This window comes from Vicugna pacos, chromosome 11 (genome assembly GCF_048564905.1).
Source record: "Vicugna pacos chromosome 11, VicPac4, whole genome shotgun sequence".
NCBI lineage: Eukaryota > Metazoa > Chordata > Mammalia > Artiodactyla > Camelidae > Vicugna > Vicugna pacos.
The window spans coordinates 66,982,859-66,997,470 of record NC_132997.1 but is presented as its reverse complement, the minus strand read 5'-3'; the positions used below and the strand labels follow the sequence as shown (position 1 = coordinate 66,997,470).

At 41.1% G+C, this 14,612-nt stretch overlaps 1 protein-coding gene across 1 annotated transcript in view; it reads right to left on the bottom strand.

Moving 5' to 3' along the window:
- The window catches only part of PAPSS2 (3'-phosphoadenosine 5'-phosphosulfate synthase 2), a 74,733-nt gene that overhangs the window by 14,230 nt on the left and 45,891 nt on the right, over positions 1-14,612 (bottom strand). Inside the window, exons 3-8 of the mRNA XM_072971547.1 lie at positions 12,837-13,072; positions 11,732-11,870; positions 11,052-11,170; positions 10,813-10,926; positions 9,093-9,204; positions 2,275-2,480 (exon numbers count right to left, since the gene is read on the bottom strand). Of these exons, the coding sequence (XP_072827648.1) occupies positions 2,275-2,480; positions 9,093-9,204; positions 10,813-10,926; positions 11,052-11,170; positions 11,732-11,870; positions 12,837-13,072 (926 nt within the window). The remainder of the gene's footprint in view (positions 1-2,274; positions 2,481-9,092; positions 9,205-10,812; positions 10,927-11,051; positions 11,171-11,731; positions 11,871-12,836; positions 13,073-14,612) is intronic.

Sequence of the window (14,612 nt, the reverse complement as noted above, 5' to 3'; positions counted from 1 at the left end):
TGCAGAGCTAAAGGATATAAAAACTCTCCTAGCCTTCACTGGGAAGTCATACTGTTCTCTTGATTTCTACATTTGTAAAATGGGAATAATGATTCTTAGGTGCTTTACAAGAGTGTTGTGAGAAATAATTACTGCTTGGAAAAGCTTTGGGAGCCATGGATGAAATGCAACAGGGCTCCTTTAAGTATGATTTTTACAAGTTTCACCTGCTCCTTCTCATGGTTTCATCTGTGACAAGTCACAGTGGTTCTGTACTAGTGATGACAGGGAGAAGAAAGAAGACAGAGAGGGTTGGGAGGATTTGAATGGAAGGCTGGGGAACTGCAGTGAGGGGCCGTTCCCTGGGTGGCTCTGACCATTTTCCACGCAAGTATCACTTCCAGTGCCACATGAAAATACAAGAAGGCTCATGATTACTTTTGGAAGGAATTCTGTTGGAAGGTTTGGGGTCTTAAAAACAAACAAACAAATAAAAAATACCATGTTTAAGTATTACTGTGAATTTCCAGGTGCTTATAAAAATGTATCATGAGTTCCTTTCCCATAAACACAGCGTCAACACTCCCAAGTGTAGTGTGTACAGAGTGAGTGGTGTTCTGTCTCTGGAAATGCATGGCCCATTTCTCACCTTTAGCTCACTGGCGATGTTTAGAGTCCCTCTAATGACCTAATTACCTAATCACTGACTATACTGTCAAGGCCACAAGTCACACTACCACTCTCCCTGCCACCTAAGAAATTCTGAGCTCCAACTGCCAACACATGTCGCAAGACAAGATAAAAAGGAAATAATTGCTTAAGAGCTTCCTTAGATTTTTTTTTCTTTTGGTGCTAATCACGTGTGTGTGGACATTAGTCCCAAAGAGTGGAAATATCTGAGCTGGCATGATGAAGGGCCACTCTTTTTTAAGTCACTGAGTGCAGATTAAGATCCCAAATGTATAGGGTCATGATCAGAAAAGGAATGAAACAAGGACATAATTAAGGCCCAGAATACAATTCCTCAAATAGCTACTGTCTAGCAATTTCAAGGACTGTCTGCCAACCACTTGGAGAGAAAATGTTCAGATGGCTCTGAGCTTATCTACAGGGTGGACAGTTGTGTCCAATAAATGCAAAGCTGCTTGGCTCACCCACTGACCTCTCATGTTCCACCAGGGGTCTTGAAAAAGCCCTCCCTACCTTGCAACATTTCACAACTGGGATAAAAAAAAAAGAAAAAAACAAAATTAAGTTTGCCTGGCAGATTTGGACAGACTTATTCAAACATCCATTTCGTATGGTCACAGGGATAGAAGAGATCTCGGAGTTACTGAGTCCGGCCCCCTCCTTTTATTAATGAAGAAACTGAAGCCCAGAGAGAGGGTGTGCCTTGTCTGATCACAAGGCTTTTTAGAATTGCCTGGGTCTCAGGTTGCTCTCTAGTCCTGTGAACTTTCTGAAAGTTACTCCAGCTGAGGAATTTGACAAGTCAAATCATTAGTAAATGTCTTTTTTATTATTACTATTATTATTTGAACCCTAATGCTCTTATCTTGGATGAGGGATGGTTTTTGCATTTAATTACACGTATTTTTCTTTATGGGAAATTAACCACACGCAGCAATTCCCCTCCCTCCAGTCCCACCCCATCACCAGCAACAATTAGAAGTTGTGAAGGAATCTGAGTTTTATTCTATTTTGCCTTAATTAGATGAATGCATTTTTCAATATTAAAAATATCCACTGATGAAAATGTGGTATTTTCCCTCTGCAAACTGCCACTATCTGTGCTGATTTTTGTTTACTGAAAGAATGTCACTGACTCACCACCCCCCACTTCCAAAGGCCACAGAGCATGAACTCTGAGTCTCTTTCCAGGGGTTAGTTGGATCCTTTCCATATGAAGAAACTGACATCCCTTGTGAATTTCAGGATGGACTAGGCTGCAAGCCCTGGCTGTGGTTTTGTGCATAGCACAGCTATGATTCTGGTCCTCTACTCATGATGCTAGACTAAATAATACCTCCCTGGTCTAGTTTTTTCCCCATTTAGCTGAGGGAGCCAGCCATCACAGGATCTGAGGACTCAAGAAACCATTCAGGCCAGCACTCAAACAGAAAGTCATTTCTTTGCCTTATCTAAAAAGATCTTCCCAGGAAAAGCTTGCAAAACCTCCCTTAGAAATGCATTCTTCCATCTAACCCGTTTTTTTAATTCCTTTACAAAGGACTTGGAAAGAATTGTTTTTATCCCAAGTTGAAAGAAAGCCCTTTCAAAGGTTTTGCCACTTACTTTGATATAGGGGTGTTTTGCACACATTGTGCCCCACACATAGGAACAACGCTCCTCTTTTCTATGTTCGTAGAATTCAGGGTCTTGTAAGATAGCCACCCTCCGTCCTTCATATGTCAGGACAAACTCGCCGCACCCTTCCAGTCGTGTCTTGTCGTCCACAGAGACAGGCAGAACAATGGGAATGCTCATGTTGATCACTCCGTCTGTGGAGAGAGCCAGGTAATGCATGAACAGAACATACAAGCTGTGCTGCCCTTTAAGGAGGACTCAAATGTGCACGGTGTCCCTTCCAAACACTCCTTGCAAAAGACCTAACTGTAACATGGTTGTGCTGGCTGCACCAGTTTCTCTGGAGTCTAAGTCCCTGAGAAGCTTCTCAAAGCCAGAGATGGAGCATCTGTGAAAAGCAGGCTGAGTTTCAAATTGTGTTGGTGGCTTCAGGAAATGATTTGGAGGATCACGAAGGGACGTCTCCAGTCTGAGTTCTCTTTTTAAAGTTTGGTTCTGACTGTAACACACTAGGGAGCTTCGTCTTTAAAAATCCAGTTAGACAAAATAAAGTTTGGCAAAGCCCTCTGTATCTGTGGTTCCGCACCCACAGATTCAACCACCCTAAGGATCACAAACTTAATATATGATCTACCTTTGGTTGAACCTGCAGGTGCAGAACCCATGGATACGGAGGGCCGACGGTGGGACTGGAGCATCCACAGATTTTGGTATCTTCACTGGGTCCAGAACCAGCCCCCTCCCCTCTCGCCCCCTCACTCCCTGCAGATATGGAGGGATGACCGTGATTTCTTAGTGAAGCCAGATAATGTAAAAGAAATTGCACAGCTGTTTCCCCCCTTTTGTAATAGTGCCCTAACATTCTAACAACATGTCAGGCTTTCAGTTGTACTTACAGGGAGAATATGGGGGCACAGAGTTAAGTACATAACACTAAAAAATACTAGGGAGATGTGGGAGGAGTTCCCAAGTTCAAGACTCAGAAAGAAATGAAAGGAAGGTGAGTAAAGGAAACATTCAACCTGTTACCAAGTCTACGCTGGTACTGCTCACTCTAGGGCAGGCCAATAAATCGAGAGGTGAGTTGTTGGACCAAGGCTTAGCAACTTTATTCAGAAAGCCAGCCGACTGAGAAGATAGGGGACTAGGATCCCTAAGAGCCATCTTCCCTGGGTTAGAATTCAGGCTTCTTTTATACTAAAAGGGGAGGGAGTAATGTCAAACATTTCCTGGTTCCGGTCAGACTCCGGAAGGGATGTGTTAATTTCTTTCGTCCAGCAGTCACTCACAGGTGGGCCTGGTCAGAATGTTTCCTGTGAGCTCAACAAAGGTATTTTAGCTTAACGCCCATTACCTGGGAGGCACAGTTCCCAGAGATGGGCCATTATGTATAATTTAAGTTTACAGGCAATGACCCTTTAGTGATTAACTTGTCCTGGTCCGGATGCTTCCTGTGAGCTAAACAAAGGTATTTTAGCTTAAGCTCTTTACATGGGAGGCAGGGTTCCCAGAGCTGGGCCATTATGTATTATTTAAGCTGATAGGCAACATCCCTTTAGTGGTTAACTTGTAGCAAAAGCATAGAATACAAAGGTTAAAGTAAAATAAACAGATCCAATATGGTGTCAGATGTGTCCTTCCCTATTACAAACTCAGGAATTCAAAACAGGAAACAACTGCTGTTATTTATGGATTAGAGGAAATGTACCATAGATTAATGAAGTCTTTTAAGCCAAACTTTCAAAATCCAACACTGGATAGAGTTAAAGATCTGAGATCCAAATTCTGTTCCTTTGGGGCACAACACTCCCCCTGATAGCTATGAAAGCAAAATCTACAGGTACATCACTTTGCACATTTTAAATACTCTCCAGCAGTTACCCGGACGTAAAGAACGTCACAGGGATAGACAGCAACTTCCCACAACAAAGAAATCCTGTATATCAGAAAATCCTGCCACTTGCTCTGGGAGCCTTATAAACCACAAGGAAGATGCCATGCACAGAGAGCAATGAATTTTGTCACTCAAATAACTCCTTTGTTTCAAAGTTCATAGGCAGTAAGAGTGGTCCAAGTAAGCCCTGTGCAGAGAGCACTAAACTCAAAGCCAAGCGATCTCCTGTGTCACTCACCTTCTCTGCGCTCAGTTTCTCCACTTGGAAAATGGGATCATAAATAATATGTATATCCCTGGGGCGCTGGGAGGAGGCATACTGTAAAGTACTATACCAAAAGAGGTTTATAATGAAAGATGATTAAACCCACCGCATAGTCTAGTTGATAAAAAGGGAGGGAGGCTAACAAAGAATAACACCTGCAAGGATGCTGATGATCTAATGAGAAACCATGCTTTCTGTGGATTGTGGACTACTGACCACACTGCTTATAAAGAGTGCCTTGACAGAAATAAAGTAAAACAAAATGCAAAGCAGAAGGTGGGCGGGATGCTGGAGGGAGCCCAGCTCTGCCTGCAGTGCTGCCGTCCATAGGTCATTCTGGGGTGGAATCCAGAGACTGCTCCACCTCCCTGTTGCCGGCACCTTCCTTGGTCCACCAGGTTCCAGCCCAGGGACCTGCCTTCACCTTGGCCTTGAGTAAAAAATCTGAACTAAAGAAACAGCATTCCCTGAAGGCTGTCAAGACAGCTAATCTGGGGGGTGTTGCAGAGTAACAACAGCAACTGATCGCACACACCTGTAGCTCCAGCTCCACTCAGGTATAAGCAGATATGCCGCGGTTTCCCTTCCATCTTAATCAACCTTTCTAGTACATGAACTTATCCTACAGTTTAACCTTGGGATGAAATATCCTCCAAAGCTTTATAAACATTGGCTCGGGCTTTCAGCCTTTTTCCATCATGTTCTTCAGCTCTGGTGGAAACCACCCGGATTCTTTTACTGCAGTGTATCTCACTTTGGAAAAGAGAATCATAGGTTTGTTTTGTTTTGTTTTTTTAGCCACGGTTAGTCCAACACTTAACTTCATGTTTAGTGAAATAATTTTGTTTTTGCTTTAAATAATTTTCAAGTCTGCTGTTTTAACCTTGTAGATCCACTTATCATTTACTTGGGACAGTTTCTAGACAAAAACTAAAATGCTTTTTTTTTGCACAGCAGTCTTTTTCAAAGAAAAACAACAATGATGAAAATAATACTAAAGATAAATGACAACTTCAGAATTTTACCTTTTCGTTCTGGTACAGTGCACAAGTTTACAGTCGCAGCCAGCATGTGTTTATTCCCAGTTTTATAATTATCAATCATCATAGCTTGAAATTAAACTCATGCATAATCACACATCACCAACAAATGAAGTACAACGATCCACAATCCAACCAGGTGCATCCACTTTAAATTGCACGTAGAACTGACCTATTCTTCGTCAATTAAAAATGCTTTGATAAATGCAACAGAAAAAGTTTCCAGATTTATGAAACTAAATGAGGACCAACACTCAGCAGGAGTAATGAGCAGAGAGGATCATACATCTTTTAAAGCTCAGGAACAAAATGTGCAACAAAAATTTAGAAACAAGTTTACTTTTGTCAGCCAAATACAAAATTATTAACAACAGCTGCATCTGATCCAGAATTTCCTGTTACTTGCACTCCTGTCAACAGAAGAATGTAGCTTTATTTTATTATAACTGGTTGGATCATGAATTGTTAGCAATTACAACTGGTTCATTTAGATTTTTTTTAGTTATGGTCTTACCATTTCTAATTGATATAACATATCTAATTATAATAATTTAACTATTTGCGAAGTTGAAATACATACCAGGAAGGAACATGCCTAGAGAAATACAAACACAAGAAACATGTTTTCATCTCTCCACCAACATAATATATAGTAAAGCAACAACGTCAAGGAACAAATTTCTATTATGAAACTTCATACATACAACATAAAATATACTGAACTCCTTGCTAATGCTATTTCTAAAAATAGAGAATATATGACAGCAAAAACTGGTGAGAACAGAATTGATATTGAATACTGTTTAGTACAATCCAAAAAGGTTTATTTAAATTATTACCTGTTTTTCAATAATTAAACCATATGCCAATAGCCCCTCTAACTTCAGCAAGAAGTTGTCTCTTACAAATATATAATGTTAGAGCTACTGTCAGATGATTCCAAATGAGGCTTTGGAAGGTATAGAGACAAACTGCCCCGGACGTCCAGGAATCCCAGATGTTAGAGGACATGAAAGTATGCCTAGTGTGGACAAGTACAAATACTTGAAGCAGGATAACCTGGATTTGAATCCAGGCTTCGAGTGAGTTATTTAACCTTTCCAAAACTTATTTCCTCGCATAAAGAAAATACTTTCACAGTGATGTTACCGGGGTTAAATGTGATGCTCTCTGTCAAAACACCAGGATCGAAACACATTATGTGCTGAATAAATGCTGGCAGTTATGTATGAGAGGCCTCGAGCCCTGCCTTGGAAAGTCAGAGCTGGGGAGGACTTGCCCTTAATGATAAAGTCTCACCAAGCTGCCATGTCTTAACCCTACTTGGATACCATCAGTCAAGAACATAAGTTTGAGGTTCCATTTTTAAATTTAGATATGACATGTATGATTAGAGGATCTGTGACAAGCCCCAGACTACATATCCAGTGAGAAATAAAGTGATATAATACATTGACATGACAATAGATTCTTGAGTAATATACAGAGTAACTCATACTATATAGTCACCAAAAACACTAAAAAAAAGATATTTTGTTTTGCTTTTGGACTGAGTAGACTGCGTTAATTTTTTTTTTAAACGTAGGGGGAAATTGTGAACCTTTGAGAAAATGAAAACCAACAAAATATTTTTGGGAGACAGGGTCAGAATAGAAACAATTTTACCTAAACATTGTAGGTGGTCAAGAAATGGGCAATTGTTTAATGATAGTTGAAAATGACCTCATGTCTGTGGCTACAGAAATTATCTCACATTTTCAATGGTGGTGACTCAAATTTCCATAAATTAGTTAAAATTAAATGCTATCCATATGAATGATATCTTGCCTAACCTTCTGATATATAGTTGTATCATCTTTTGGAATTTAACTATGTCTACAGTCCAGAAGCCATCAAACCAGGTTTTACCATGAACTGTTATGGTGTGACAGAGGGCAGAGTGTTTCAACCAGCTTCTCCGAGATGCCTTCAGGGCTGCTGTCCAGGTGGGAGAAAGGCTGAGCCCACCCCTTCTACAGGCGGAGTTTCATTTTCATCTGTTATATATATTGCCTCAAATTTCACTGAAATAGTTATCTGGCTTGAAAAAAAAAAGTTTGACAACCACTGATGTCGTGGGAAAACCCCTCTGGACTGGGGTTCAGCAGAGGAGCTGTGTACTGCTTGTCCCAGCAAGCTCCTATTTGTCTTCATGATCTATTTCCAGCAGCTAGGACAAACCCCGGCATACAGTAACATTCAATAAATATTCAATATCGGCTGGCTAAGGAACATCTTATCTGTGCTGCTTCCACACTGATGTGGCTATATAGATAAGCCACTTGGTCTCTTCAAAACTTCAAATCCTTTTAACTGTATTCAGTATGGGAGGGGGTGGATGTTAATATATGGAACATGTACTATTGGACCAGGTATTCTTTTAAACTTTCAGTGAGGTAGGGACTGTTATTGAGATCCTTATTTTACAGATGAGGAAACTGAGGCACAGAGAGTTTAAATAATTAGCCCCAGGTTCATAGCTAATCACTGGCATATGAACTCAGAAAGTTCGATGCCACAGCTCACTCTTATCCACTATATTCCGCCTCTACTTAGGTAGAGGTGGGCAGCATATTATATTCCTGGTATTCCTTTTTATTAATTGATTTACACAGGAATTAAGGAGGCTTCTTGGGGGCATGGGAAGTTTTGAATTCTAATTACAACTGGGGTTGTTTATGCCCCATTCCCCAAGCAGAGGCACAAGTCTAAAACATAAACATCTTCCTCAAGAAAGAACATCTGATTTGACTTTTCTTCCTAAAAGGTTTGGAACTCTGCTCAGTATGATAAATTCAGTATGACTCTATCACCATCCCTTCTCCACTTAGCAGCCATTCCCCAAGATCTTAAAATGCATACATTCCATTTGATAAGGTCGGGCAGTTCGAGAAAGGAAATGATCATAGAGGGGAAGTGTTCTGAATGACACAGCCTTCCGACCTTGACAAGATCAGCTCTCTCAAAGCCATTCACTTTGTGTCCAGAAAGCTGCCTCCACACCCCCTGTTAGAATTTAGTGGATGAAGCCACCCTAATACATTTCATGTATGGGCATGAATATCGACACTTTATCATCCACAGAAGAAAGCAGCTGCTTCAGTTAATGCTTGATAGAGCAACCTGGAGGATGGGCGGCCCCCTTCAAGCCAGCAATGAGTGCTGAGTTCATCCAAGATGGTCCAAGCAGCTGGCGATGGTGCTTCTGACTGTCCACTGCCTTCTGAGCATCAGGGCCAGCAAAGGGCAGGTGGAGGTGAAACACACTTAACCTTCTGTTGGTTTTGTGTACGAGCTTCATTTTTAGTTCCTTAGCTTTAAATAATCACTAATCCTTGGAGGTTAATCCAAAAAAATCCTAAAAATGGAAGCTTGCATATAATTGAACACACCTTAAATAATCTAAATATTGTCACAACAAGTTTTACAAATGAAGGCTTAGCATTTCTTGTACTTTTGAAGACTTCTGAGAATTTTTTTATTTTTTTATTTAAAATTATCATTATTTTTTAAGATGGATTTTTTTCTTTAATAATAAAGAATAAGAAACAAACAGAAAAACTCATACCGTCTAGCAGGGTGCCGAAGTGTATAACCTGCAAGTACTCCTTCTCCCGCATAAAACCTTTGAGGGGAGTGGCCCAGCCTTCACTCAAAACTTGGACCCACTGAAGATCCAGCTGCAAAACACAAAAAGCAAATGAGCATTTCCATAAGCTCTGTTTTCCAACCATACGGCCCCAGGACCGTCCTTTCTTATTCAGTTGACAAGAGAATGAGGGCAGACTTTTCAGGTTTTAAGTGTTCCAATATATATAAAACTGACCCATGATCTAGGGGCTGGAGCAGTTTGAGTCTAGAACTTTCCTATGGGAGAGTGGTGAAAAGATTTCAAATTGGGATGATTTATCCAAACACCCTAGGCTGTATTTACCCTTATGATAGGCAACTGTGTTGAAAATTCACTGTTCATCTTTTTCCACAAAAATTCTGGTTTGGCTATATTTTTTTTCACCAAATGTGCTAGTTATTTGACTGAATTGGGCAAATCATTGACTCTAAGAAAAACGTACAAAATTTTTAGCACAATACTGAAAGGCCTTCAAGCTCTGGCCCCAGGGGCTCACATAGGGATGTCTGTCTCCAGCCAGTCCCCATTTGGGGGCCTAGTCACCAACAGTATGGGACAACGTGTAGTCTAAACACACATGAGGTTTCAAGTCCATCCTCCCCTCTATCTGAAAATTCTATTTGTCATTTAAAACCCAGCTCCTGGGCCACTGCTCCGAAACCTTCCCTGTCACCTCTAGGATGGAAAGAATTAATCGTTAGATTCCTGGGCCACTGCTCCGAAACCTTCCCTGTCACCTCTAGGATGGAAAGAATTAATCGTTAGATTCTTTGAAGTTCTTCTGTACCTTGAAGACCATTTTGTTACTGGAACTATTATTCCACACTGTAGTTATAATTCTGTGCTTCTCATCTGCCTAGAGCATTGGAGTGCTCAGAATTTATTGTGTAGAGTTAGGAGTTCTGTTTATAAATTTGTTGTGACTTACGAAAGTCTGGGATCTTCATGAGCTGAGGCACGTTCCCAATTTACTCTGCCTCTTATAAAAATGTCCAAGGTTTTAAGAGATACCAAAAAGTTGCCAGTGAAGACTCAATCACCTCGTATAGATCAACCAACACTGACCCACGGAAAGGCCAAGGCGTCTGCAAGGCTGTTGGCTGGAACTACATCTTACATCTCCCAGGTAGAAAAATCAGTGCAACCAAAGCTGTCTCCCTGTCTCCTCAGACTGGACTCTCCCTGACGAGAGAAGAGTGGGATTTGCGGAGCAGAAAAAAGATGAAGGCATTCACATCACTTTAGATCAGGGTTGCTTCTTGTTTTCTTCAAATTCCTTTTCAGTGGTCCAAGAAACACTTGTATTCTGGACAAACTATTTTCTCAGCAACGGCCAACAAACAGTTACCGCCCAGTGCGTGCATGTTGGCATAACTGAAGGTATAATGACAACTATATAAAACGGTCCCATGCAGATACAGAAGCTGCCTTCCCCGTCTGCCCCTGTGCATGGCATTGATCAGCTGCCTTGAGGCAACTCCTGGTGACTGTCTCAGACAAGAGGTAAAAAAAAAAAAATTGGCAAAATGAAGTGTTTTTCTTTTAGGACGTTGTGTTTTCCTTGTGTGTACCTACCTTATTATTAAGAGTAACTGTAAATGGATCATAATGGCTGATCCTAAGCCTAATTCTCCTTTGCCAGTTCGCACCCTCTTACCTTGGTAATCGATAGTGAAGGAAGAGCTTCAGCCTCAGCTCGGACTTGGTCGAGTTTGTTTTCTGGCACAAAGAGTTCGTGGATGCCTTTGATTATAGTATGGGGTACAATGTTCTGAAATGAAGCAGACTTGGTCACAATTTGGAATGAAAACTATAAAAAGAACACTTCTGTTAACAGACAATTTTCATGACTTTAAAAAATTACTAAAAAAAAAAAAAGACATTCAGTCCACCCACCTGCTCTTGCAGAAGCTCCACCACCTGCTGCACACAGTCGCTCACTGAGGACAAGTTGGTTTTAAGCACAAGCTCGGGAGTTTCAGGTTTCTCATAATCAGAATCAATACCCGTAAAGCCTGCAACGCAGAAGGGTGAAGTTCACATCTGCACCAACAGCACAATCTTTTTAATCAACAAGACGTAACACACGTTGGGATAATGTTTTAAACCGTTATATTCAGATTATAACAGAAAAGGCCAAACAGCCATCCTTGACCTCAGGCCATAGGTAAGAAAATATACAGCTGTGTTTCCAATATAGAAAGCCCCAAATTATCAACAAAATATGGCTAGCTGGGTCCAAGCCCCCTGCAGCTGATCAGAATCGAAAAGGAAGACAAGAAGGAGGTAAACCCTGAAACGTTCCTCCCAGGCACACGCTCACATATTATCCATTGTAGTCCTCTGAACTTGACTGCTTGTGGCTGGGGTGATCATTACTTAAAAAATATAAGCTTGCATTTTAAAAAGCCCAAGGACATATGGAAGATATTATGGTTTGATAAAAAGTTATCTGTGTTATGTGCAATTTTGGAAAACTGCTTTCAAAACTTCAGATAGATTTCTGGGGACAGACTAGTAACACGAATTGGTAGCAAAAGTAACTGGCAAAGGTGCCACTGAGCTCGCTCTCCCACCTTTGATCTCCCCAGCTCGGGCCCGTTTGTAGAGGCCTTTTACATCTCTGCTCTCACAGATGTTTAGAGGCGCATCTACAAATATCTCAAAGAATGGCAGTCCTGCCGATTCATGGATTTTGCGGGCATTCTCACGGTCCTGGAAAAAAAGGATGTTTCAGCATGTAAGAAGAGGCTCCATAATGAAATTCTTCATCACAATAAATATAAAAATAGATAAAAAAAAATTCTTCTGTACAGCACAGGGAACTATATTCAATATCTTGCAATAACCTTTAATGAAAAAGAATATGAAAAGGCATATACATATATATGCATGACAGGGACATTATGCTGTGCACCAGAAACTGACACATTGTAACTGATTATACTTCAGTTTAAAAATAAAACAAACAAACAAACAAGCAGACAAATCATTGTGTGCGCTGGCCTTCCACAGCCTTAAGATAACACGGGCTTTGTGCTCTGCAGAGGTGGCAGGAAACTAGCCCTTTAGAGAAAGTCCAGAAATTTCACTCTAGTAAACAGCTCTCCCAGGGTCTTTAAACAAACAAACAAACAAAACCCACGGAAAAGAATCTCAACTGAAAGTCAGGGCAGACAGCTGACGAAACAAGAACATTTCGTCCTCAGGATATGTTCAAAGCACACAGTGTCTTATTTGTGGCTCAGAAAATTTTACTGTTTTAAAACAAGAGTGACATGCCACCTCGGTGATTTCAATATTAAACACTCATTGCCTGGTGCACTGGCAGGGAACTGCTGTTTTCTTTCGCAAGCTAAAGCCCTCAGACTTTTTGGAGAAATAAAATTAACCGAGCTTTAGAGTTTTCCCTGTTTAACTTTTCTTTCCTTTCAACTCTGGCCAAGTGTACCTTACAACTGTGAGAGTGGAAGGGTTTAAGTCAGGTGCCCTGGCATCTGGAAATGAAGGGACACTCTTTATATAATTCAATATTAAAGAGGAAATGAATGAGAGAGTGAGAAATTGGGGAGACTGTGGTGCAAACAGAACGTATGACATCCTTCTTCCCCTGCAAACCCCCCACCGGCTCCTTATCCCGCAGTGGGAGCCCCAGCGCTGTGTGTTGCCAAATCACTTCACCTTTGTGAAAGGAGAAATGAAGCTGGTGATGCAGACCAGACCAGCGTCGGCGAACAGCTTGGCCACCTCGGCAATCCGGCGGATGTTTTCCTCTCTGTCCCAGGGAGAGAATCCAAGGTTTTTGTTGAGGCCGTGACGGATGTTGTCCCCATCGAGGGAGTAGCAAGGGATGGCGTGGGAGACGAGATACTCTTCCAGAGCAAAACTGATCGTTGTTTTTCCAGCACCAGAGAGACCTGTTCAGAACAGGCAAGACAAGACTGGCATTGTCTCTGATTGTTGAAGGTGATAAAGTGTGCCCTGATCCTAATTGTGAACTGATCCTAATTTTTACCTAATTCAAGTGTCATTACAATCATTTGATTGACTCCAAATCCAAATCATTTGTATCTAGAAAAAGCATAGTTTACTTACAAGTCAATTACTTCTACTTCTTTCAAACCTTGAAAAAACTATTTGTCCCTTATTAGGATTATAGACTTTCAAAGCAAAAGGGGTCCATCCAATAGAGAGACCTTGGAAGGGATACGCATGGTCCTTGGTGTGTCCAGTTTTATCTGCAGAGTGCTTTAAAGATTAGAAAGTTGTGCAAACAAATCCAGATTTTGGCTTCTCTTGAAAAAAATCAGAAGACCTGTGACAATGTTCTCATACCCCCTTGTGACAGCCATCAGCCAGAGTGGAGGGGACAGCCAGCCCTTGGAGTCCACCTTCCTTGCAGATGCTGCCAAACAACCATCTGGCAACAAAGCCCACATACTGTCCTTTTGCCTTCAAGGTTTTTCCAAAATGACTCTCAAAACATGAAGACAGGGGACCCTCCTCAGCTGGGCTGCAGACGTAGTTAGAGCTGCCATATGCTCTTAGATGTTTGGAGTCTTTATATGAGAGCAGAGTTACCACATGCCTTTTACCATAGTTTCAAAGCACAATGATTGGGAACACACTTTATAATTTCTATATGAGGAAGAACGTAAGGAGGAAGGGAAAGAAATGCTACATGCCAAAATTACTTAAGACAGTAAAACCTGAACTGCCCTGGAAAAGCAGCACCGTTAAAATTCAGTTGTCCGAAAGATCTCTGAACCTGAAGCATATTCCATGGTGCCAAGCCACAGTCAGACGGCACCCAGGGTGGAAGAGGAAAAGTTGGATTGAGCAGCAGGCAGAAAAGGAAGTCAGAAAGTTGTCAATACAGAGAAAACAGCAGGAGTAAAGAGGAAACAGACAAAAGAAGTAAGAGAAAGCAGGGCTGCAGGACTGAGACGAGACTTGAAAAGAAAGGTGATCTCTGATAGGTAAACAAGTCATTTCCATATTTTCAGTTGTGTTTTAAAGTCATGCCCTTGGCTTTGGCAGAGTATCATTAGAAAAAGTGGTTCCACAAAGACCGTGTTGGCAATCTTTGTAAATCTTGAAGACTCTGTCTATTACATTATTATGTAACTCAATTTCATTTGAATAAAGACTAGTGTGACAAATGCCTCTTAAAATGTACGTCCAGCTGTGAGGCAGGAGAAATGGAACTCCTGAATCTCTGGTACGGTCTCTTATGTCAGAAAACAAGAGAAATAATAGAAACTTCCTTCTATTTTGCTTCAGTTCTCATGAAACTAAACGCTAAATCACAGTAACTATATTAAACCAGGCCATTGACATATTTATTTTAATACATTGGGGTAACACCAATTACATCCACTGAGAGTTTTACTAGGGGCCAGGCCCTGTGCTAAGTGCTTCATTTCATTTAGTTCTACCTACACCTCTATGAGGCAG